Source organism: Cyprinus carpio, chromosome A11, assembly GCF_018340385.1.
Source record: "Cyprinus carpio isolate SPL01 chromosome A11, ASM1834038v1, whole genome shotgun sequence".
NCBI lineage: Eukaryota > Metazoa > Chordata > Actinopteri > Cypriniformes > Cyprinidae > Cyprinus > Cyprinus carpio.
The window spans coordinates 7,705,345-7,731,227 of record NC_056582.1 but is presented as its reverse complement, the minus strand read 5'-3'; the positions used below and the strand labels follow the sequence as shown (position 1 = coordinate 7,731,227).

Sequence of the window (25,883 nt, the reverse complement as noted above, 5' to 3'; positions counted from 1 at the left end):
TTCTTTGGAATCTGTGTGCTGTATTAAAAAAAAAAATGACAAACTTCAAAATGTGCTTTCACACATATAACACTGAAGCTCAAAGACTTAAACACAACATGAGTATTATTGTTAAGTGCTAGCTTCACGACAAGTGGTGCTCGAATACTCATTTCAATCACTTTGAGAATATCTCTAAATCATTCTCTAATATATCTCTAAATCAACTTTATTTGGATAGTAATTGTTTTTTCATGGGGTTGTAAGTAAATTTCAACATTTACAAGGGCTAGTATGTGATTTTTTTTTTCTCCAGTGTGAATAAATCATCATACAAAGGCATGGGTTTTGTCACTGAGAGTCCATGAAAATTAATTTTTAAGATGTTCCCAAGGGAAACAATTACAGTCCAAAGAATGCTATTGCTGATATTACATTGTCCTGTACCATAGCCTCTGCTATATTTAATCTTATACATACTCAATCCACATAGTTAGAAATGATACATTAAAGGGATAGTTCACTTTAAAATGAAAATTCTGTCATCATATACTCACCCTCATGTTGTTTCAAACCTGTATGAATTTATTTCTTCTGCTGAACACAAAGGAAGTTATTTTGAAGAATGTCAGTAACCAAACAGTTAATTGGTCCCATTGACTTCCATAGTAGGAAAAAAATATATACAATGGAAGTCAATGGTTACTGACATTCTTCAAAATATCTTCCTTTGTGTTCAGCAGAAGAAATAAATTCATACAGGTTTGAAACAACATGAGGGTGAGTATATGATGATAGAATTTCCATTTTAAAGTGAACTATTCCTTTAACTTCAACTATTCAACTGCCTCCTTACTTTCCACATACCTCACAGATCTTTATGAATTGCGATGGATTCTCATGCATGAACCATGGCAGCCCCTGCAGTACTGCAACCCTCTTTCGTTGGTTTGATGCCTTCCCCCAAAGAAAAGAAGAAAAAAAAGTTTAATGATACCGTTATTAGATGTTTATTTACTTGCCTGCTGCATTGAAGCGGTTTCACTTTTTACTTTAGTATTAGTTTTTTTCTTTCATCTTCGGAACACAAATTAAGATATTTTTTATGAAATCTAAGAGCTTTCTGACCCTGCATAGACAGCAAGGTGTTGTAAATGGTTGAGTGGATGCAAGTGGGTCGACTGAGCTGCAAGGAACATAGGGTTCTAGGAGATAGGGGCTCACAGTGGTGTTGAAAGAGAGAGATGTGCTTCAGATTCTTTTATGCACTGCTTCTGCTTTGTGACACAGAACATTGAGAGAACGCCTGAGGTTAGCAAAAGGTAGTACATTTGACACTGGACCTCCTTCAGGACTTGTTTGCAGTGTCCTTGCACTCTCCAATATCCTACCCGCAACCCCCCCCCAGGGGCCTCGTCTAACCGAATCGATACTGACCACGAGCTTTATGACTCCACCCCTTTGTTGCCAAGATACCCATAATTCTCTTTCCCTAGGGGTTCAGGAAAGCATCACACAGTCTTCTTTAAGTAAAGAGAGAGCAGTGAATAAGGCTTCTCGTACACACTGCTAACTGGTTTCGTAGACACACCATACGTACAAATTAAGATATTTTTTATGAAATCTAAGAGCTTTCTGACCCTGCATAGACAGCAAGGGAACTACTCATGTATGTTCAAGGTCCAGAAAGGTATAAAAGACATTGTTATGAACGACGTCTCCGTTATGGAGCATCCAGCTTGAACACCGGAGGATTCTGATAATTCTGCTGCACCACTCACACAGTTTTACATTAAATTACATTATATTTGTCAGCTCGTTGTAATCGTACTCACGCGTCGACACTGCTTTCTTTAAATGGTGATTAGACTCGCTGATTTAGGCGCAAAGAACATGAACACGAGTCGTTATTTTTTTTTGCCACAAATTTCCCGCTCAGTCTCTGGCGCACACACACACACACACACACACACACACACACACACACACACACACAAACTGAATTCGGTGCAGATATTTCAACATTACTTTGTCTATTGTGATAAATTATATTTTAAATACAAGAGGATCGATATATCCTGAAATTAAATCTAACGTTAGCAACCACCTCATTTTGTCAACTTAATGAAATAATGTAGCCTACGTTAAATAAACAAAAGAAAAAGAAGTAATAGTTGGCTAGTTTTATAGATTTTTAGCTTTAGTTTGCGGACTATAAACTAGCTCGGCTACATAACTGGACAAACTGGATTAGCAACGATCCAATGCGATCAATAAACATTGATAGTGTAAACAAATACATGGATGATAACTTCATAGATGTAATTTTACAAGTAATTACACAAATATGAACGAATATTTACTTACCAGATTTGATGATGATAAATCAGATTTAAAATCAGATTTTGATGAAGATAAATCTGCCGAGTGCCGCCAAACTCTCCATCTGCCAGCAATGCCGATGAACGAGACCTGTTTCGCGCTTCACGTGATCTCGCGATAAATAATGAGAACTTATACCTTGGGTTCAGCATATGTTTTTAAGTTGGGGCGACACATACTCTAGTTAAGTCAACTTACAGACTAGTCGAGATGGTGAAAACTTAACAAGTTAAGTTGAACGAACAAATTAAAAAACTACAAGTTGTATCAACTTAAAAAATTACATTGAACAAACGAAAATGTGGAATCATTTTTTGCAGTTTGTTTTCACAGAATGATTATATTTTCTCCCGAGTCAAAAATCTTCACTTCACCAAACTTTACAGTTTTATTCCTATATCAATACTCTGAAGGATTTACAGAGGGGTTTGTTCATATATAATTTGCCCGACTGATTTTACACAACATTTTAACCCTAAATAGATGGTGAAAATGTATTTATTTTTATATTCTGGATATTCCCTGATTTTGTTAATGCTCCAGTCTTCGGTGTCATAATCATGCTGAATCATTATTGTTATATTCATTAATTTTTCTGTATTTATATCTGTTATTTTTCTAAACATCATAGTAAATTAGTGTTTTAGATGAAGTGCTTTAACGGAGGCTATACATTCGAAGGCCTTATCATTTTTCTCTTACTTTAGTAAAGTGAATGAACATGTAAGTGCGATGATGGACTGGAATAAAACTAGCTGACCCTATGTAACTTGCACATTCTCCAAACTGTGCTTTTTTAATTATTAAATGGATAGTTCACTCAAAAATTGAAAATCTTGTCATCTTTACTCATCCTCAAAATTTTCCAAACCTGTCTCTGCCCTCTGAATAGCGGCAAGCTCTCCGCTGGTCAGATGGTGTTACATGATTCATACACTAGAGGGCGCTGTGAGCAAACTAGATTCAATGTTAAATGTTAAAATAAATCAACGGTTTTATGCAAGGCAGTTAATTTCATCAATTAAGTTTAACAATCATAAATGTATAATAAGCTAATCATCGTGGAAGGGAGGTGGTGAAATGAAAATCTTACCTTGCAACAAAAAAAACTTTTACAATATCTTTGGATTGGAAAGATGCACAACATTCAAATTTCCGCAATCAAAGAGAACACTAACATTTATGTGTGGAGCAAAAAACACTGCTCGGGTGCCGTTTCTGTCCACGCAAGTTAAGGTGTTTCAACTGCACATGTCCCAAATGTACTCAGTCTATCTAATTTGTGGTGAAAAGGGTACTTCGTGAGTCAATTAAAATTATTTGTGGTGAAAAAGTACTTTGTGAGTCGATTAAAATTATGTTCAAACATTTATAAAAGTGCAGTTTTGATGATCTGTTTGGAGAGTAAAGCATTGTAAACGTTCCAGTGACTTGTGAAAATGTAACAAGTTTAAAAACTAATTTCTGTTGTGCTGCACTAGAGGGCGCAGTGAGCACTAGATTGAGTAGCAGCGCTGATGCTCGCAGCTCTCGCCGGGTGCAGTGGCGTGCGCCTGTAATCCAAGCTGCTGGGAGGCTGAGGCTGGCGGATCGCTTGAGTTCAGGGGTTCTGGGCTGCAGTGGACTATGTCGATCGGGTGTCCGTGCTAAGTTCGGTATCGATATGGTGCTCCTGGGGGAGCTCGGGACCACCAGGTCGTCTAAGGAGGGGTGAACCGGCCCAGGTCGGAGACGGAGCAGGTCAAAGCCCCCGTGCCGATCAGTAGTGGGGTCGCACCTGTGAATAGACACTGCAGTGCAGCCTGAGCGATACAGCGAGACTCAGTCTTTTGCGTTTCATTTTAAGGCCAGACACATACAGGTAAAAACATGGTATTTCATGCATTGATAAGTTTTTTTTTTTTTTTTTTTTTTTTTTGGAGCTAAAGTGTTGTTGTTTTTTTCAGACTAGACGATACCAGAAAGAAAATCTCCAAAATACACCTTTAGGTGTTGCTTTTCACTTCATCTGATTGCATCTGTAGATTTCAATTGCAGTGCATATTGTTTTCACAAATACACCTTATTTTTTTCTCCAGAGTCAGAAATCTTCACTTCACTTTCACCAAACTTTACAGTTTTATTCCTATATCAAAGTTTTATTCGATTTACAGAGGGGTTTGGTCATATATAATTTGCCTGACTGATTTTACACAACATCATTTTAACCCTAAAGAGATGGTGAAAATGTATACATTTTTATTTTCTGGATATTCCCTGATTTTGTTAATGCTCTAGTCTTCAGTGTCAAAATCATTCTGAGTCTTTATTGTTATATTCATAATTTTTTCTGTATTTATATTTATTTTTCTAAACATCACAGTAAATTAGTGTTTGAGATGAAGTGCTTTAATCTATACATTTGTAGGCCTAATCATTTTTCTCTCACTTTAGTAAAGTGAATGAACATGTATGTGCGATGATGGACTGGAATAAAACTAGCTGACCCTATGTAACTTGCACATTCTCCAAACTGTGCTTTTTAATTATTAAAGGGATAGTTCACTCAAAAATGAAAATCTTGTCATCTACTCACCCTCTGGGTTTTTGAAACCTGTCTCTGCCCTCTGAATAGCGGCAAACTCTTCGCTCTTCAGATGGGGTTACATGATTCATACACTAGAGGGCGCTGTGAGCAAACTAGATTCAGTGTTAGATGTTAAAATATATCAACGGTTTTAGGCACTACAGGCAAAAACATGGTTTTTCATGCATTGATCAATTCAGAAAGTTTTTTCTTTTTTTTGCCTTTTTTAGCTAAAATGATATGTAGATTTTAATTGCAGTGCATATTGTTTTCACAAAATTATAATTTTTTCTCCCGAGTCAGAAATCTTCACTTCACCAAATTTTACAGATTTATTCCTATATCAATATCCTGAAGGATTTACAGAGGGGTCTGTTCATATATAATTTGCCTGACTTATTTTACACAACCGATCAGAGCAGTCCATGTCCCAGGTCACCTGAACTCAGGAGCCGATTTGCTCTCGAGACAGAGTCTGGACTCTGGAGGATGGAGAATGGAGATTGCACCTCCAGGTGGTGGATCTCATATGCAGAGGTTCGGCCGATCGGAAGTGGACTTGTTTGCTTCGAGTATGACTGCCCACTCAGGTTTTCCCTGTCTCCCCCATCGCTTCTGGGTCTAGATGCTCTGGCCCACGAATGGCCTAGGACCAATCTTCATGCTTTCCCCCAATCCGGTTGCTCACAGTAATTCTGTTCAGGGTACGATCAGACAGAGTGGAGTGCTTACTGCTGGTGGCCCACTCAGTCGTGGTTCTCGGTCGGACCTGGTCAGTCTGCTAGCCAGCCCTCCATGGGAGGTTCCCGTCAGACACGATCTGTTGACACAAGCCCGGTGCATGATTTGGCATCCTTTACCAGAATTATGGAGGTTATGGGTGTGGCCCCTGAGCGGAGCATGCTAATGTCTTTACCAACACTATTATAAAATCTAGGGCTCCCTCCACAAGACGCTTATATGCTTTCAATTTGAGACTTTTTGCCTCTTGGTGTAGACATTGCATTCTAGATCCAGTATATTGCCCCATCGGTTGAGTACTGGAATTTCTTCAAAGTCCTCTTTCTGAGGGAGTTACCCCCGCCACTCTTAAGGTGCATGCACTCGTGGGAGGTGTTTCAGTTGGTCGACACCCCCTGGTCTCCTGTTTTATGCAGGGTTTGAAATGGCTTAGGCCTTTCCGCCCAGCATGAGTGCCTTCTTGGGACTTATTGATTGTTTTGGAAGGCCTGACAGGCAATCCTTTTTAGCCATTGGAGTCTGTGTCAAAGAAGCTGTTGACCCTCAAGATGGTTCTTTTGGTGGCTTTATCCTCCCCTTAGAAAGTACGGGATTTGCAGGCTCTCTCCATCAGCCCTTCGTGTATGGACTTTGCCCCAGGACTGGTTAAAGACTTTTTGTGACCTAGGCCTGATTATGTTCCTAAGGTCGCGTCGACTCTGTTTCGCTTTCAGTGGTCTTGGAGGCCTTCTCCCCTGCTGATGCGGGGTCAGATAATCTGAGTCTCTGCCCAGTGAGGGCACTTAAGATCTATGTCAACCGCACAGCTCAGTGGTGTGGACCAGTTGTTTGTGTGTTTTGGTGGTAAGAGCAGAGGCTCTGCTGTCACTAAACAGCGAATGTCACACAGGATAGTGTAGGCTATTTCTCCGGTCTATGAGGCGTGTGGCTTGACTTCGCCTCTAGGGGTGCGTGTTCATTCTACAAGAGCAGTGGCTTCTTCTCAGGCCTTCTTCAAAGGGTCCTCGTTGGAAGATGTTAGTGCTGCGGCAGGAGGGTCCTCTCCTAGCACCTTCATCAAGTTCTGCAGTCTGGACGTGAGATCGGCTCCTGGCTCCCGGGTCTTATCCGCTTGAGCAGACGCTTTCCTTGGTCTTCCAGCTATCTAAAGGTACATCAGGCCTTATTGTATAGTGTTCCCATAGCGATGATGTCATCGCAGCATCGATGTGAACCTATGAAAGGGAACATCTCAGTTACGTATGTAACCTTGGTTCCTTGAATAGGGAACGAGATGCTGCGATGCCGGCTGTTCCGAACCTTTTTAGCTATTCTTTAGTAAACAAGCGGAAATCTGATGAAATAGGGTGCAGCACGCTGATATAGCTCATCTACATGAGCGCTGGTGCTAAGTGCTATTTGGCCAATAAATTGGTGTGATGGTATAAAGGCTTCAGACATTCGTCACACTGAAGATGTTCCTATAGCGATGATGTCATCACAGCATCTTGTTCCCTATTCAGGGAACCAAGGTTACATATGTAACCGAGATGTTTTATGCAAGGCAATTACTTTACATGAATGACATATCTAAATGAAACAAGTGTTAGCTCATTTGCATATTTAAACACATTGTATCCGAAATCAGAAAACTTAAAACACAAATGTAATTTACGCTAATACAAAAAGTTTTGCGATGCTTATAATGTCAAAGTGATATCTCTTAGTTAATTAGTTATTTTTTTAACCTGTTCACCTGGGGTCTTGCCTTCATTAACCCGCAGGCTGAGCGTTTCAGTGTGTCCTTCACGACAAAAAATTGTTAGACCTATAACCAAAATGTTAATCTTAATCAAAATCAACATTTAATCTCCTGCTGCTTTTGGATTTGCCGAATTTTTGAAGTTTGTACCAGGGGCGGTTCTATGTGTGAATGGATATCTGGGGATTAGACATTAATGTATCTGTCAGAATACACGGGATACACTTCAACCAAAATAGGCAATGTTAATGGCTTAGTGGCTTATTTTTTTTTTAAAGAGACAGTTATAATTAATTATAATTTGCACTAACAAATTGCATAAATAATATTATGAGATTAATGTTTTAAATATAAAATTTAGAAGACAGAAATATTAAATGATAGAAAAAATAGAATGGTACTTTAAAAACATGAGACCAAAATTACCAGTAGGTGGCAGCAAGCCACCGTCTAAACGAATGAGTCGTTGAGTCATTTATTCATTGGATTCATTCAAAACGGCTGATTCATTCAGGAACGAAGTAAGAAACCTTTTATGACCTCCTCTATGACTTTTATTTATATTTATCATTGATTCAATGCGTTCAAAAAAGGCAAATTCATTTACTAAAGAATTGACGCTGTGCAGAGATGCACAACATGGCATTGTTTAGAATAATTTTCACGAAAAATATCACAAAAAGGCAATATATTCTCTATGAATTAAATCACTTAATATTAACTTATTGTTTATTATGTGTGTGTGTGTGTGTGTGTGTGTGTGTGTGTGTGTGTGTGTGTGTGTGTGTGTCAAAATCTGCGCATATAGTACCATGATTAAAAATCTATACTTGTTACAGTAACAATAATCTAATTTTAACAGATGGTGAGATCTGTATTATGAAATTATAGGCCACAGAAAGTTTACAGATACCTGAAGCAGCTGCATTTTGCTGTTTAAGTGCTGGTTTAATAGATTTTTTTTTAATCCGCTAGAAAACTCAATCTTGATGCGCTCAAGACATTGTAATAAAACAGCCCCCTTAACCCACCCCTAGCACTGCCCCTGGTTTGCATCATTGAAACGATCTCTATTGTATTGAACTTGAACACGTGTGGATCATTATATCATTTTTTTTATTGCAGCATAAGCACATAAGCAATACTTACTTGACAGCAAATATCAAATTAACTGATATGTTCTTAAAAATGAATGAATCTTGAAGAATATATTAAAAACTTTATTAATAATGATTGTAGTTTTCCATGTAGTTTTTAAATAAGCCTACAGGACTTGATTGGTTGGATCAGGTGCGTTTAATTATGGTTGAATCTAAACTCTGCAGGGCTTTGGCCTACAGGAATTGAGTTTGACACCCCTGATCTAAGATGTCTAAGGATTGTCCAGAACTGTGAGGAGAGAGGTTTTCTTTCTTCAGCGGACGAGAACGAAGGAATGTCATTTCTTTTGGGGGGGCTGGAGGAGGCAGTGGAGGACCTCAGAGGTGAATTATTCCACAAAGCAAGCATATAATTCTTCCTTCTTGTTCTTTGTTTCCACTGGTTCCTCGCTCTTTCTAAGTTCTTCAGAGGCTGGCTCTGTGGCATCAGCTTTTTTCCAGTCTGCAATAAAGATGTGACTTAGCTTAGTATCACATTGTTGATCCATGTTAAAAGTATGGGATATGTAGTGCTGCTTCTGTGTGTGACTTACAGGTTTCGCTGAAGGAGAAAGCGCTCTCGCTAGTCTTTTCTTCCTTTTTTCTTCCAGCAAAGCTTCACACCCCTTACGAAAAAGAAGTTTATTCAAGTGTGCTATTAGTATACTTCTTTTAAACTAAAAATAGGAAAGTATGCTTTTAGTTTACTTTTTATGTACTTCTTAGAAATGGGCTTTATGTACTCCTCAGAAATATACTTAAAATGACATTTAAGTATACTTAACTTATACTTACAAAAAGTCTAAATATACTTGAACTTTACTTAAGTATACTTAATAAAATAAACTTGAAGTATACTACTTTTTGGTAAGGGACCTAATACATTTCTGTTCCTGCTCACTGTGGAAGAGAGAAAGCAAGAGTTTAGCAAGAGATTATCAAGAGGTTTTAAAGGGCCACTCAATCATGCAGTTGGCCATTATACTGACAGCACTGCAGTTTTAATAAAATTATAACTGCTGATGATCATCACTTCATGTCATAAAGATTTTTATATCTCACCTGATTTCATAATGTTTGAAACTCTGCTTCTGTAATTTGCAGAGCTTCTCAACTGGGATGTTTTCGATCAAATCAAGAGAGTCTAAAATCCAGTCCTTGAATTGGAGCATTATCATCAATGGATATGAAGGGCTGTAGGCTTGCTCCCCATAGCTCTCTGTGACCATCGCAACCTCCTCACACAAATGTTAATTACTTGTGCTCATTCTTCAGGGGATTCAAATCATGTAAAGAGGCTTCAGTTGACCCAGTCTTGTTTTGCCCTGAGCTCTGTTTGGGACAAGTCTCTTTCCTCCTGAGAAATTTGTTGGGTCTGAGCATGCAGGATCTCTGTTTTATTCAACGTATCAATCTGAGAATGGAGCAGAGAGAGAAGTTAGAGAGTACATAAGCCACACAGATGAAAAACCAGATCCACACAATTCTCATGTAGTAGATATTTCATATAACATATACAATTATATATTTATTTTAAAGTGCCCCTATTATGCCATTTTTAAGGTTGCTAATATTGTTTTATGAGTCTTCTAAAACAAGTTTACATGCATGCAAGGTCAAAAAACATGTTAGTTTTCTCAGAAAATAGATTTAATTTTACCTCTTATCTAAATGATTCATAAACGGCTCATGCGAAGCAGTTCAAAGAATCAGTCTCTCTAAACCCCCCCTATGGCTCTGGATTGGTCTACCGTGTACAGTGCGTATCGGAAACGAAACGCCAATTGCCTTGACAGAATGACAGCTCTGGAGACTTGTCAATACATAGAAAAGATAGTATCGATTGTACCTTACCAACTCAAGCTGGAGTCTGATGATGAAACGGTTGAAGTGGTTGATTGACAAGAGACTGATTCACAAGCATGACTGGAGCAGGACATTTCTCAGTGGTAAGTGTCAAGTGTTGACAAGTTTGTGGTAATTATGAGATGTGATCAAACTAATTTACTCTCACAGTGTAGGATACAGCATCTTCTCGAAATGATGTTAACCACATAGAAACTTTACTTTGTTTATGGGCAGGCAAGTTGGCAACCTAAAACGTGGGCGGACATTATGCAAATGTGTTACTTCGTGACGTAGAGCCGTAATAGAATAAGATTCAAATTCCTGATGACGTATTTCCACAATTGCTAGTCGACTCTTTTTTTTTTTTTTTTTTTGACAGATAATAACTTAATCTATCGTGCACTGTGATTGCACGTCTGATGGCAGATGGAGTATTCTGATGATGACTTTCATATCTTTTATGGACCTTGACACTGTTATTTACTTGGCAGTCTATGGGATGGTTAAAAGCCTCCCGGTTTTCATCCAAAATATCTTAAATTGTGTTCCGAGGACAAACTGAGCTTCTACGGATTTGGAACGATATGGGGGTAAGTGATTAATGACAAAATTTTCATTTTGGGGTGGAGTATCCCTTTAAGGAAGAAACAAATATAGTTTCATTAGTTTGACAGGATATTACTGGATCTATTAAGCATCCTTTATGATATGGTAAGGACGTTTTGGCTCGAGCAGCAGGTGTTAAAAAAGCATGCAGTGTGACAGCGGAACAACCTGGTATTGTTCATTTGGGAGTCACACTTGTGTTGTTCGCGATCAAAAGTGACCGGACACCTGAAATGAAACTTTTTTTTTTTTATTTTCAGTGAAATCACTGACCTTAGACTGTTTATTGACTCCTGTTTGCTCGTCTGCCGCCTGACCACCGCCTGGTAACCATTTCTGATTCTGGATATCCTGTTACATTCCTGACACTGTTGTTTGATTTCTGCCTGTCTGACCTTCCACTAATAAATAAACTGAAAATGGATCCGAACTTTTCTGATCTGCATCACATTTTCTACAATGGCAGTATTTCGTTAAAATAGAGACAATGCCTTTAAAATCCAGTTTTTGGAGGCAGATTAGTTCCATTTGGTGGGAGTTAAAAAAAAAAAAAAAAACATCTGAAATTCTATTAGCCACTAGATTCCTACAGAGCTCTATATAAAAGGCTTATAAACCTCTAGTTGTTTTTAGACATAAATACTTTTTTTTAAAGTTTTGGATTTATATTTAGACATTCTCAAAGACAACTTTTTGTAAAGGTTGAAACTTTTTTTGTTGAAATGTTAGTTTGAAATGTCAGTTTTTGTATTAATTTTACTACAGTCAAACCTGAAGACAAAGAAAGACATTTTATTATGCATAACATCAAAGTTCAACAAAAATATAACAAATATGAACAGTAATGCTTTCTCAGAGGTTGATCAATCTGATTTCAACCTCTTATTTGAGTCTTCGGGCTGTTTTGCACTCTTCTGATTATGCAATAAGCATTAAAAGAAGCTATTGGGGCATGCTATCACAACATATAGATTATGTTTTTACAATGGGGTTCTGCCAGTAGACTAGCTACATTCACATTTAAAAAATAATCTGTACTTGTTCTTGAAAAGTATTTAATTTACCTTCATAAACCCTGAGTTCAGCTTTTCAGTTGTAATTTTCTTTCACTATACAGTATAGTTTACTCTTGCCTCAGTGTTCTGTGTTAAATGTAAGGCCAGCCAATGTGGGTTGAATATTTACTTTTTACCAAGCAGCTATTAGAAAAATAAGATGATACTGAAATTTTAATCTGGAGGACATAACCTGATTTACTGTAGAATAGATGTGAACTAGGTGTGTTTGAGTTGTTCTTGAAGTATCATCATGTTAATGCTAAATTTTAAGCCAATTAGATTTTACATGAAGCATCTTTGAAAGTAATTAGTGATCTCTGTAATTGAAGACAGATGATTTGTGAACACACATTTGTTTGCTTGCCTTGGAAACCTCCATCCTTTGACCCACTGCTGACCTTTAACCTCGGCCCCAGAATAGATGAGCTCATGACCCAGGAACAATGACCACTTTATTTCTGTACATGAGGTTTTAGATAAAAAATTTACATTTTAAATGGACACCCTTACATAAAATACATTTCAATAAAACCCTGAGAATCCATTTAATTCTCAGAACATTAAGTGCATTTTCCTGTAAATGGAATGATTCAAAAACAAAAGACCTTCTGAGGAAAATGTTTAGCTGTTTAGTTTTCTTTCCTGTGTAATTCCCCAAAATGCTGAAAACCGCTAGACTTAAACTTCTGTGTTTGTTTTTCCAGAAGAGCTCATGGTGAGAGAGGCGAGTTTCGCAGAACAGCACAAGACCTCAAGGTGCGCCACATGGAGCTCTGGTCTCTGCAAGCTGGAATTCAACCCACGTCTGTGAATGCAATTATCGGCAAACAAGACTTACCACATTAAACACACCAACCTAAATGTGTGCAGAACATCTATGATGTAAGAGTCCGGGACTGAATACCAAAATAACAGAATAAATCAGCTTTTTAAAAATATGTAGATTTTTTTTAAATATTTGGTTATGCAAGACATAACATTGTATAGTTCACCTGTAATATTAAAAATAAATGTGATTTGTTTTTAATGGGGGAAAACAAAGCAAAATCTTTTTTTTTTTTTTTTTTTGGAAACACTAAGACTTTTTATAATAAAAACACTTCTATCATTTGATTACTGGATAAAAGTAAAAAGTTGAGCCAAAAGTGTGGACTGAATTTATGTTTCTTGTGACCTTAAAAATATGACCTAAAGGACTGTGCTTTTAAACCTGTTTGGCAGACAAATATACACATATGAATTTCTTTTCAAACTTTTTTTTTAAAACAAATGGGTTTAGTGAAAGATAAGCAGCCAAAAAGTGTTCAGCATGCATGGAAACTCCTTCAGTGTTGTTTAAAAAGCATCCAGGATGAACCTCATGAAGCTGGTTGAGAGAACTGAGCATCTACACAAAAAGTTGAAGAAGTTAAAATATAATACACATTTCTATACATAACTGTATTATCATTTTTATGAGTCCACTATTATTCTAAAACGTGTAAAATAGTAATAATCAAGAATATTACATACCTTCCCCTGCTAACAAAGGTGTTTTATTGGAGTTGTAATGTTGTTATTATCATTTTTATGGTCATTTTAGGTGTTATGTTGTCAAAATCTTATGCAGAAGTATTAATTAAGAGATTTTCACACTGAGATCATGTTAACAAACCCATTGAATATGCCTTTCACATATACTTTTGAAATGTTTGGCCCTATTGTTTGTGTCTCACTGTTGTTTTTTGTTGTTGTTGATGATGCTGTTGATTGAGATTCAGAATATTCCTATAAGATTTTGAAGCAAAAACCTATATAATCACACATATTGGTGAAAACTCAAACTGTACTTTTTCATAAGACTCAGAAAACAAGCACCTCTTGATCATTGGTTTGTGTTATTTTTTTTATTTGTGTGTGACTCAAATTCAATAATTCTTTCCTGACTTCTACACATGAAACTTGGAATGGAATGAACGGTGTGATCTGTGAAGAACCAGACTGCAGATGACGTCAGTGACGTGGTATAAAAGCAGAAGCGACAGAGACAGGTCACTGCAGACACGGCCGCTCAACATGCTGTGGACTCTCTTGTTCAGCTGCAGCTTTTATCTGCACAGCGCTCTGGTTTCTGCTCAAGGAATATCCAGAGGTGAGTTGACTTCTGCACGTTTGCATTTTCTTTCAGTGAAAGAATAACATTCATGTATTCAAGGTTTGCACACTTTTTGACCAATGCACTTCTATGACTTCTCCTGAGAGTCCATAAAATGCATACTTTTTCCATGACTTGTACATATTCATATATATAATAGAAGACTAAGTTTGACATGTTCACGTTAATGAAAGAATAAACTGTATTACAATTTACATTCAAACAGATTTTCATTGGTTGAACTCAGAACTCGAACTAAAAAAGTCCTATAAGACGAAATTCAAACATCTTTGTAGGGGATGATCTAAAGTCCACTGCAAGACTGTTCCAGAGAGAATATTCATATTATATTTTCTGGATTATATATAATGTCCTGTTTTCCCCTCCTAAATGAATAACTTTATTGTTATTATAATTATTTTTACAAAGCTCTAAGCTAAGAATCTTTTAACAGATACTGTTTGACGAGTAAAATGAGAACTTGTCATGTTGGCAGATTTTGGTATGTATTATAATATAATACTGCTGAAAGAACATTTACATTCTATGCAGCTACACGATAAAGATCAACATTTTAAGTGGCCGACCAGGCAAGATGAATAACAGATAGGTTGAGCTTATTGAAGCCTGGAATGCATATGGAAAACACTGATGCTGCTAATGGAAAGAGCACACTTCCCTTTTGTTTGCCTGCATTGCCCTCTGGGAGGGGAACCTCTGACAGAAGCCCCTCCTATTAAGTTTGATCTTAGATATTTTTTTTAATTAAATTTACCACAGTCATCAGTGGAGAAATGCTAAACCTAACCCTCACTGGGACCCTAACCCCAGCTCTTAAGCTGAGAAAGAAACGCTCTCGAGTTGATTTAATCATTCTAGTGTTGCTGCTCCTGTGGCTCATAAAAACCAGCCTCATAAATCACAACTGCAACAGTTAATCTACTGTCATAACAGCATGTTCACCCAGGAGATTAATCATGAATGAAGCATGATTTTTGGATTACATGTTATGGTCATGCCTAAACACAGAAAACAGGATCCAACATTAGCCCCTGCCAAGGCAACAGACTTGGACTGGGCTTTGCTCTTCACAAACACACAGCATAAACAGTCGAAGTGAGTGAGTTCTTGGCAAATTACTGTAATACATTTCCTGACTGCTATAATGTCAGATGCTGAAAAATCATCCACATGGCCTGCGCCCTGCGGGAAAGTCACTATATTTTGAGCGAAGCTTTATATGCATTAATCATGAAACCGTCCTGTTGTTCGTATGTAGTTGATACAGTCTTAAAGGGGCAGTTCACCCAAAAATTAATTTTCACCCTCATGTCATTCCAAATCTGTATGACTGTCTTTCTTCTGCAAAAGAAAGATATTTATCAGATAACATAACCATAAAAGTATTATAAAAGTGCTCTACAGGTGCATATCAATAAATTAGAATGTTGTGGAAAAGTTCATTTCAACTCAAATTGTGAAACTCGTGTATTAAATACATTTAATGCACACAGACTGAAGTAGTTTAAGTCTTTGGTTCTTTTAATTGTGACGATTTTGGCTCACATTTAACAAAAACCCACCAATTCACAACAAATCGCAAATCTCAACAAATTAGAATACTTAATAATACCAATAAAAACATTTTTAGTGAATTGTTGGCCTTCTGGAAAGTATGTTCATTTACTGTACATGAACTCAATACTTGGTAGGGGCTCCTTCTGCTTTAATTACTGTCTCAATTCAGCGTGGCATGGAGGTGATCAGTTGGTGGCACTGCTGAGGTGGTATGGAAGCCCAGGGTTCTTTAACAGTGGCCTTCAGCTCATCTGCATTCTTTGGTCTCTTGTTTCTCATTTTCCTCTTGACAATATCCCTTAGATTCTCTATGAGGTTCAGGTCTGGTGAGTTTACTGGCCGGTCAAGCACACCGACACCATGGTCATTTAACCAACTTTTGGTGCTTTTGGCAGTTTGAGCAGGTGCCAAATCCTGCTGGAAAATGAAATCAGCATCTTCAAAAAGCTGGTCAGCAGAAGGAAGCATGAAGTGCTCCAAAATTTCTTGGTAAACAGGTGCAGTGACTTTGTTTTTCAAAAAACACAATGGACCAACACCAGAAGATGACATTGCACCCCAAATTATTAAAGACTGTGGAAACTTAACACTGGACTTCAAGCAACTTGGGCTATGAGCTTCTCCACCCTTCCTCCAGAATCTAGGACCTTGGTTTCCAAATGAAATACAAAACTTGCTCTCATCTGAAAAGAGGACTTTGGACCACTGGGTTACAGTCCAGTTCTTCTTCTCCTAAGCCCAGGTAAGACGCCTCAGGAGTGGCTTAACAAGAGGAATATGACAACTGTAGCCAAATTCCTTGACACGTCTGTGTGTGGTGGCTCTTGATGCCTTGACCCCAGCCTCAGTCCATTCCTTCTGAAGTTCACTCAAATTCTTGAATCGATTTTGCTTGACAATCCTCATTCTCTCGGTTGGTTGTGCATCTTTTTCTTCCACACTTTTTCCTTCCACTCAACTTTCTGTTAACATGCTTGGATACAGCACTCTGTGAACAGCAAGCTTCTTTGGCAATGAATGTTTGTGGCTTACCCTCCTTGTGCAGGGTATCAATGATTGTCTTCTGGACAACTGTCAGATCAGCAGTCTTCCCCATGATTGTGTAGCCTAGTGGAACCAAACTGAGAGACCATTTTGAAGGCTCAGGAAACCTTTGCAGGTGTTTTGAGTTGATTGGCATGTCACTATATTCTAATTTGTTGAGATAGTGAATTGGTGGGTTTTTGTTAAATGTGAGCCAAAATCAACACAATTAAAAGGACCAAAGACTTAAACTACTTCAGTCTGTGTGCACTGAATTTATTTAATACATGAGTTTCACAATTTGAGTTGAATTACTGAAATAAATGAACATTTTCATGACTTTCTAATTTTTTGAGATGCACCTGTATTTTGTATTCCAAGCCATGAGATAGCTTTAAACAGAATGATCTTAATACATTATTGCTGAAATTCTTGACCCGAAGTTGAGTAAATTTGAGATTGTTTACTACAGATGGAGAGATTATCAAACAGATTAAAGGCACAAACCAGGAGCTTGCTGAAATCAAAGAACTACTGAAACAACAGGTAAATCATAAACCTCTGCTATTCACTCACACAGAAATATATTGTCATAACATTCTGGCCCATTAAAAACCTAAATCACATAGTAGTTCTTATACATTTTACCTAATTCTGAAATCTTTGTTTTACAGATACAGGAAATTGTTTTCCTGAAGAACACGGTTATGGAATGTGAAGCCTGTGGTGAGGAATTGTAAGCTTTTGATTGCATTAAATTCATAATTGAGAGTGTTTCTGCTAAAACTTGCATGCTCTTTCTCTCATGTCCCGCTGTAGGTATGAGACCAGTAGATCCACAGTCTTCATGTGTTCCCAACCCCTGCCACCCTGGTGTTGAATGCATAACGACACCCAGCGGAATGAAGTGTGGTCCGTGTCCAGAGGGCATGACAGGAAGTGGAACTCACTGCACAGATGTTGATGAAGTGAGTGGACTGTTAAGGTGATTTCCAATTGGAAGTGAGCATCCCTTTGCCCTACTCACTCTGAAGGGAACAGGGCGATAGTGTCTCATATTGAAGCTGTTTGGAATGCTCTTGGCAAAAGCATCCAGTCCACTTTACTCTGGACTAAGATTTTTGTTCTCTACTGATTTTTGTTGTTTACAGTGTGCTGTAATGCCATGTCACATGGGGGTGAGATGCATTAACACATCACCTGGTTTCCGCTGTGGCCCCTGTCCTGCTGGGTACATGGGCCCCCAGGTGCAGGGGGTGGGACTCGCCTATGCATCTGCCAATAAACAGGTATAATTTTTCTATGGCAATCTTTCAGTTCAAATGCAGGCAATCAATGGATAAAAATGCTTGAAATTAAATGTAAATTCTTATATGCAGGTCTGCACAGACATTAATGAGTGTGAGAACTCAAATGGCGGCTGCGTGGGGAACTCCAACTGTATCAACACACCAGTGAGTGATGCAATATGTTCAGTTAGTCACAGAGCCAGAGCACCATCTGTTCTGGTTCACAAACCCCCCGAATAAGTTCTGTTCTGATACACTGTAAAGAGGGACTTCCAGTATTTACCTTAAGGAGTGATTTCTACCTGATCTGTCCCTAGAAATGCCCTTTATAACTGAATGAGGTGAAATTGGTTTAGTCATATTAAGGAATATTTTGGCTTCAATAAAACCAGTTAATTTAGATCAAGTAAAGCATTATTTTAGGTTACCTAATCATTTTTACAGTGAGAGGGTCATAGATATGGGGAAAACATCGAAGCTATATGCAATAAACCATATAATCATGCATTTAGGATAGCGAAAGTTAAAGCAGCTCTGTCATTATTGCTAAATCGTGGTCAAGTTGTACTAGTCATGGCCACATTAGTACACATTAGTAGTAGTATCAGTAAAAAATCAAGGGAACAAATGAATAAGTTGTGGAAAGTAATTCCTAATTCATGACCAAAATATCCGCATGTATTGAGTACTGAAGACACACAGTGAAAAATTAGTAATGAAAAGGCGTGGACAGTTATTTTTGAGGTTAATCTTATTGCATATGCATTAAGGAGTTTCCCTTTCAGATGCCAAATTTATGGGAGGAGAGTAAATGAATCATGAATCATGCAACATGATTTACTAAGATTTGCAGTAGTCAAGTGGCTGGTATTTGCACCTTTATTTAATGGCAAAAAAAGCATATATTAACACATTTTGCGCTTGACATGGTTGCGGTAATTGCTAATTTACGCTGCTCTTGCTAGATTGTGTTGGTCATTATGGAAATGTGCTGACTGCATCTGTGATCCTTAATTTGTGCATTGTTAGTAGATCACCTACAGAACTTTTCACTCCCATCTGAGCTTCTATGGTATTGCAGTTTTACACTAATTTGCCCTCTTTATTAAATCTGTCCTGTTTCCCTTGTCTTGCGTTCATGTCAAAGTATATTCAACCAAACTACACTCACTGACCACGTAATTATTATTATTCTATGGTATTGCAGTCTTACGCTAATTTAGCAGTTTTACGTTAATACTGTATCAGGTTGGACCCCCCTTTGTCTTCAGAATTGCCTTAATTTTTCATGGCATAGATTCAGCTAGGTGCTAGAAACATTCCTCAGAGATTTTGTGAATCTTTTGTTCCTTCACATCCCAAATGTGTTCTTTCAGATTGAGATCCTGTGACTGTAGAGTCCGTTTGAGTATAGTGAACTCATTGTCATGTTCAAGAAACAAGTTTGAGGTGATCTGAGCTTTATCACATGATCCTGCTGGAAATAACTGTCATAAGATGGGTACACTGTGGATGGACATGGTCAGCAACAGTACTCAGGTAGACTGTGGCGTTTAAATGAAGCTCAATTGGTACTAAGGGCACAAAGTGTGCAAAGAAAATATCCATTACACCATTACTCCACCACCAGCAACCTGAACCGTTGAGGATGGCAGGATGGATGCATGCTTTCATGTTGCTTTATGCCAAATTCTGACCCTACCATCTGAATGTTGCAGAAGAAATCGAGACTCATCAGACCAGGCAAACTTTTTCCAATCGTCTGTTGTCCAATTTTGGTGAGCCTGTGCGAATTGTAGCCTCAGTCTCCTGTTCTTAGATGACAGGAGTACCACCTGGTATGGTCTTCTGCTGCTGTAGCCCATCTGCTTCAAGGTTTGATGTGTTGTGTTTTTGCAACTAGTGGTTATTTGAGCTTCTATTGCATTCCTGCCAGCTCAAACCAGTCTGGCCATTCTCCTCTGATCTTTATATCAACAAACCATTTTTGCACACAATGGATATTTTCTCTTTTTTGGATCATTCTCTGGAGATAGTTGTGTGTGAAAATCCCTGTAGATCAGCAGTTCTCAGGCCAGCCCGTTGGGCACCAACAACCATGCCTTGTTCAAAGTCACTTAAATCACCTTCCTTTACCATTTTAATGCTTGGTTTGAACTACAGCAAAGCTTCTTGAGCATGTCTACATGCCTAAATGCATTGAGATGCTGCCATGTGATTAGCTGATAAATATTTACATTAACTAGGAGTTGCTAACATGGGCAGGTTGCGATACATGACCTTATCCTTAAAACTGTGAACATAATTGTGTAAGATAACAAAAAAAAGGACCCAGACTGCATGAAATACCAGTTACAGATTTGGTATTGTGTTGGGCCAACAAAACATAAAAACTAACCAAACCACTGACTGGTCTTTAAAGTTTGAAAAATGGATTCAAATCAGTTGGATCATCATTCTTTTCAGTCTCCTTGTTTATGTGAGTCATTGTGTGTTCATGGCAGGGCTCTTTTCGCTGTGGCCACTGCAAGGCTGGTTTTGTTGGGGATCAGGTGAAAGGCTGCAAACCTGAGCGGTCCTGTGGTAATGGTCAGCCCAATCCTTGCCATGCCAGTGCAGAATGCATTGTTCACCGTGATGGACAGATTGAATGTGCAGTAAGTCAATGATCTTGTGTCACACATGAAACACATAGTCTACAAGGTCTAACTGATATAATCTGCTCTAGTGTGGAGTTGGATGGGCTGGCAATGGATATTTATGTGGAACAGACACTGATATTGATGGCTTCCCAGATGAAAAGTTGGAATGTGTGGAAAGAAACTGTGCAAAGGTAAAAAATGAAAACAAGAATAAAAATGTATTGCACTACACATTAAGTAAAAGTAAAGTACTTGTTAACTAGAACTTTCTCTCAGTGGTGAGATGTAAGTTAAATGGTTTTCTAGGACAATTGCCTCACTGTTCCAAACTCTGGCCAAGAGGATGCAGACGAGGATAACATTGGTGATGCATGTGATGATGATGCAGATGGAGATGGGATCCTAAACACAGAGGTCAGAGATCACCACACCACCTTAAGTAAATGCAGTGTAATAATAGAACCAGATATATGTAATGAAAATGCTGCATGTAAAGTGTGTGGGAGACTAGTCTCCTCCTTTAATGCTTAAAAATAGAATTTGGCCAAAAGCTATCATAGAAGGTTGCTGCCTACCTTTTGGAACAGACTTCATGTTGGGATTATGGCCAATGCCGTCTAGGTAGGCAGCTCACTAAGATATGAGGGACTGTAATCTCCAACTACCACTTCTCATGAACTTCTTACTGTTTACTTCTCTGACAGGACAACTGTGTGCTCGTACCCAACGTCGATCAGAAAAACATTGATCAGGATGATTATGGAGATGCTTGTGATAATTGCCGTCTGGTAAAAAACAATGACCAGAAGGACACAGATGGTGATGGTCAGGGTGATGAATGTGATGATGACATTGATGGGGATGGTAAGACTTTAGATGTTAACTTCATTAAGATAATATGAACATTTGCATTGGTCAAACTGAAAAGTTTTGTTTTGCTTTCCAGGAATCAAAAACAATAAAGATAATTGCAAAAAGGTGCCAAACCGCGACCAGAAAGATAGAGACGGTGATAATGTTGGTGATGCTTGTGACAGCTGTCCCTATATCAGCAACCCTGATCAGGTCTGATTAACACCCTACACTCTCTAACTCTGAAGGTGATGGAGATGGAACCAAAGTGATTCCATGATATTGAGGCATTAAAAGAGCCTACATAACCCCCATTTCTCCTTCTTTTTTGCCAGACGGATGTGGATAATGACTTGATTGGTGATCCTTGTGACACGAACAAAGATAGGTATTACATCACTCCAGTTGTTGGTTGTCATAGGCCACACCCCTAATCATAATGTTGAATCCAATACTTTGGTCTCTATCATCAGTGATGGAGATGGGCATCAGGACTCTCGAGACAACTGTCCTGCAGTTATCAACAGTTCCCAGCTGGACACCGACAAGGATGGCATTGGAGATGAATGTGATGATGATGATGACAACGATGGCATTCCTGATCTCCTTCCACCCGGTCCGGACAACTGCCGTCTGGTTCCAAACCCACTGCAGGAGGACTCAGATGGTCAGACTTTAATGTTTGGAAGTCTCACTTTACATCAGAATGTTGATATTAATCCCATTATTCTGAATAAAATAATCTCCAGTTGAAAAAACAGCTTATGTTGTGTTTTGGATGATGGCCCTTAATATCTAATGCTGGTGTCTCCACCAGCTTTCTTAACTAGATTAACCAACAAGATTTCAAAGACCAGCTTGATCAACGCCTAACCAGCATTGAAATTCATTCTGATCTAATTTGTTACGACCCAGCTTGGAAATGGATCTTCAGTCATTGTCTGATCTTGGTGACTTGTGATGAATGTCAAATCACAATCATCCGTATGATTTTCTTGACATTTGATTTGCAGGTGATGGGATTGGCAATGTTTGTGAGAATGACTTTGACAATGATACATATAGCGACTTCATCGATGTTTGTCCTGAGAATGCTGAGGTCACTCTCACCGACTTCAGAACCTATCAGACTGTGGTTCTGGATCCAGAAGGAGATGCACAGATCGATCCAAACTGGGTGGTGCTCAATCAGGTCTGTCTGTCTCTTTTTGCCTCATGGATGGTTGCACTCAAAGTTCTCACAGTATAAACTTTACCAAGGAATGCTAATCTTTTTCAACAGGGAAGAGAGATTGTTCAGACCATGAACAGTGATCCTGGACTGGCTGTAGGTAAAGGACAATGACAAAAAAAACAAAAAATAGATGTGCTGTCAAAAGTTTGTTCCAAGCTTGTTTCCTTTTGGGTACTCTAACAGGCTACACAGCCTTCAATGGTGTGGACTTCGAAGGGACATTTCATGTGAATACTGAGACGGATGATGACTACGCAGGCTTTATCTTTGGCTATCAGGACAGCTCGAGCTTCTATGTGGTGATGTGGAAGCAAGTGGAGCAGATTTACTGGCAAGCCAATCCTTTCCGTGCTGTAGCTGAGCCTGGCATCCAACTGAAGGTGTGAGCTGGTTTCTTTAAATATAGAGCGACAACTTATTTAATTTCTTATATATGATATAATATTTGTTTCTGTATGTTGTTGGTAGGCAGTGAAATCAGACACGGGCCCTGGAGAAAACCTGCGGAATTCACTCTGGCACACAGGGGACTCGACAAACCAGGTGAGACTCTTGTGGAAAGATTCCAGAAATGTTGGCTGGAAAGACAAGACCTCCTACCGCTGGTTCCTGCAGCACAGACCCCAAGAAGGCTACATCAGGTATAATCAGATTGGACAATGTTTCATGTGCAAATCATCCTCTCATTCATCTGCAATATTCCTATGCATGTTTAGGTAAATACTCTGCATATATTGCATACAGGGTTCGGTTCTATGAAGGTCAGCAGATGGTAGCAGACACAGGAATTATCATCGACACAACCATGAGAGGAGGCAGACTGGGAGTTTTCTGCTTCTCCCAGGAGAACATCATCTGGGCCAACCTGCGCTACAGATGCAATGGTCAGTTCTTTTAACGAAATACCTTTTGCATACATTAAAAATGGAAACAAGTTTACACTCACTCAAAGAGCATAGTGCCAGGCCTACATATTAATTCCCAACACTGACAAAGTTCTACAGTACACAACCTCGGCCGCTTGTGTGTTCATTTATTTATTTTGGCTCATTTGAAAATACACTATATGGACTAAAGTATTGGGAGACACATCTCTTAGTTATTGAATTTAGGTGTTTCAATCAGACCCATTTCCACAGAAGTATAAAATCAATTACCTAGCTTTGCAGTCTGTATTTACAAACATTTGTGAAGAAATGGGTCATTCTGAAGAGCTCAGTGAATTCAAGTTTGGTATGCCACCTTTGTGATAAATCAGTTCATGAAATGTCACCCTTGCTAGATATTCCACGGTCAACTGTAAGAGATATTATTGGAATGTCGAAGCATTTGGGAACACCAGCAACTCAGCCATGAAGCAGAAGACCATGTGAGGTCACAGAGCAGGGTCAATGAGAGCAGAGGCACATTGTGCATAAAAGTTGCCAATGCTCTGCTAATTCCATAGCTGGAGAGTTTTACACTTCCACTGCCATTAATATCACCACAAAAACTGTATGGTGGGAGATTAATGGAATAGGTTTCCATGGCCGAGCAGCTGCATGCAAGCATCACATCCACTAGCATCAAATGGAGTGGTGTAAAACACACAACCACTGGACTCTAGAGCATAGGAATCCTGCTCTGCAGAGTGACGAATCATGCTTCTCTGTTCAGCAGTTTGATGGGCCAGGAGAACGTTATCTGCCTGATTGCATTGCGCCATCTGTAAAGACTGGTGGAGAGCGATAATTTGGTGGCTGTTTTTCAGGAGTTGGGCTAGGCTCCTTACATCCAGTGAAGGGAAATCTTTTTAGCATACTAAAACATTTTGGACAACGCTATGCTTCTGATCCAGCATGACTGTGCCCCAGTGCACAAAGCAAGGACCATAAAGACGTGATTGGATGAGTTTGGTCATCTTTGGTCATCGGCGGCCATCTTTGAGATGCCTTTCGGGCATTTAAGTGCAGCTCTTATCTCTTTGAATGTGGAAACATCAAATTCTCCAAAACTGTTCGCCAAGCTTACGATTAAATTTCATATCTGAAATCACCACTGAAATCTGATGACATCTGTCTCATAATTGTTTATCCTTTTGCTCAAATAGTGTTAAAAAGCTTATTTTTCAGGCTAGACCAGCCAGTGCACATGCGCAGTCCTAAGCATGTGTCTTGGAATGCTCAATGTTTCTATAGCAACCGGGACTTCTAACGGCAGCTGCAGTGACTCAATTATTTTACCGATTGGCTCTTTTACTCAGAAGGCGGGGCTTCCATTGATGGAGTGGCCATATTGAGCGTAGCATTTTTTTTTCCCATTCAGAACTATATGCGACATGTTTTGGGTATTCTATAGTCTTTGGTTTGGTGTTGAAGACCTTGACTGGCCTCAACCCCATTGAACACCATATAGTGAACTTCAAGCTGCCAAAAGGAGTATAGTGCTCCCAGCTCTGCTGAACACATTTTTCTATTTTTAAAGTTATCATAAAATGAAAATTCAATCTATTTATGTTCTACTTTATTGATAAACATTTCATGTCTTTTTAGCATTATTCGTTGGAGCATGTTTATGACAGAAAGTAATAATTTCACAATCAGTCTTATTTAGGTGGCCTCACTTTTCATGATCCAGTTCCCAATTTATTTTCTTTGAATTTAATATAGAATCCAGCAGATTTTCTCTAGAAGTCATCTGGGCCTGCTCAGTTTAGTCTGTTATCTAAATGAAATCTGTTACTAGGATACAAAATTCACAGTCACATCTGAGGAGACAATGAATAAATCAGCTGTACTGTACTTCTTCTTTTTTTTAGATACAATCCCTGAGGACTTTGAGACATTCAGAAACCAGCAAATCCAGCTTTTTTAAAGCCAAACTCAACATCATCACTCAAGTTCGTTTTTCTTTCTTTTTTTTTACACGATTAATGAATGTGAGTTGTATATTTCCATAATGTGTGTCATATTTTATACACCATTTTTTATACTTTGCGAACCTTAATAAACAAGCTTTCCTCATAACCCCCTAATGACAGACATTAATTGACAACACTGCATTAGCACTGAGGTCACAAATGCCAGAATTCA

General features: G+C 38.6%; 1 protein-coding gene across 1 annotated transcript; it reads left to right on the top strand.

Moving 5' to 3' along the window:
- The first annotated feature begins 14,064 nt into the window (after window positions 1-14,064).
- LOC109063977 (thrombospondin-4-like) lies at window positions 14,065-25,866 on the top strand. Its single transcript, XM_042766121.1, has 19 exons — window positions 14,065-14,191; window positions 17,268-17,341; window positions 17,470-17,521; window positions 17,615-17,763; window positions 17,947-18,084; window positions 18,175-18,249; window positions 20,589-20,741; window positions 20,813-20,917; window positions 21,033-21,140; window positions 21,431-21,590; window positions 21,673-21,791; window positions 21,914-21,966; window positions 22,052-22,245; window positions 22,592-22,770; window positions 22,861-22,909; window positions 22,996-23,192; window positions 23,281-23,453; window positions 23,557-23,696; window positions 25,610-25,866. The coding sequence occupies exons 1-19, from the start codon at window positions 14,116-14,118 to the stop codon at window positions 25,663-25,665; spliced, it is 2,250 nt and encodes a 749-aa protein (XP_042622055.1). The 5' UTR covers window positions 14,065-14,115; the 3' UTR covers window positions 25,666-25,866.
- Window positions 25,867-25,883: the final 17 nt, after the last annotated feature.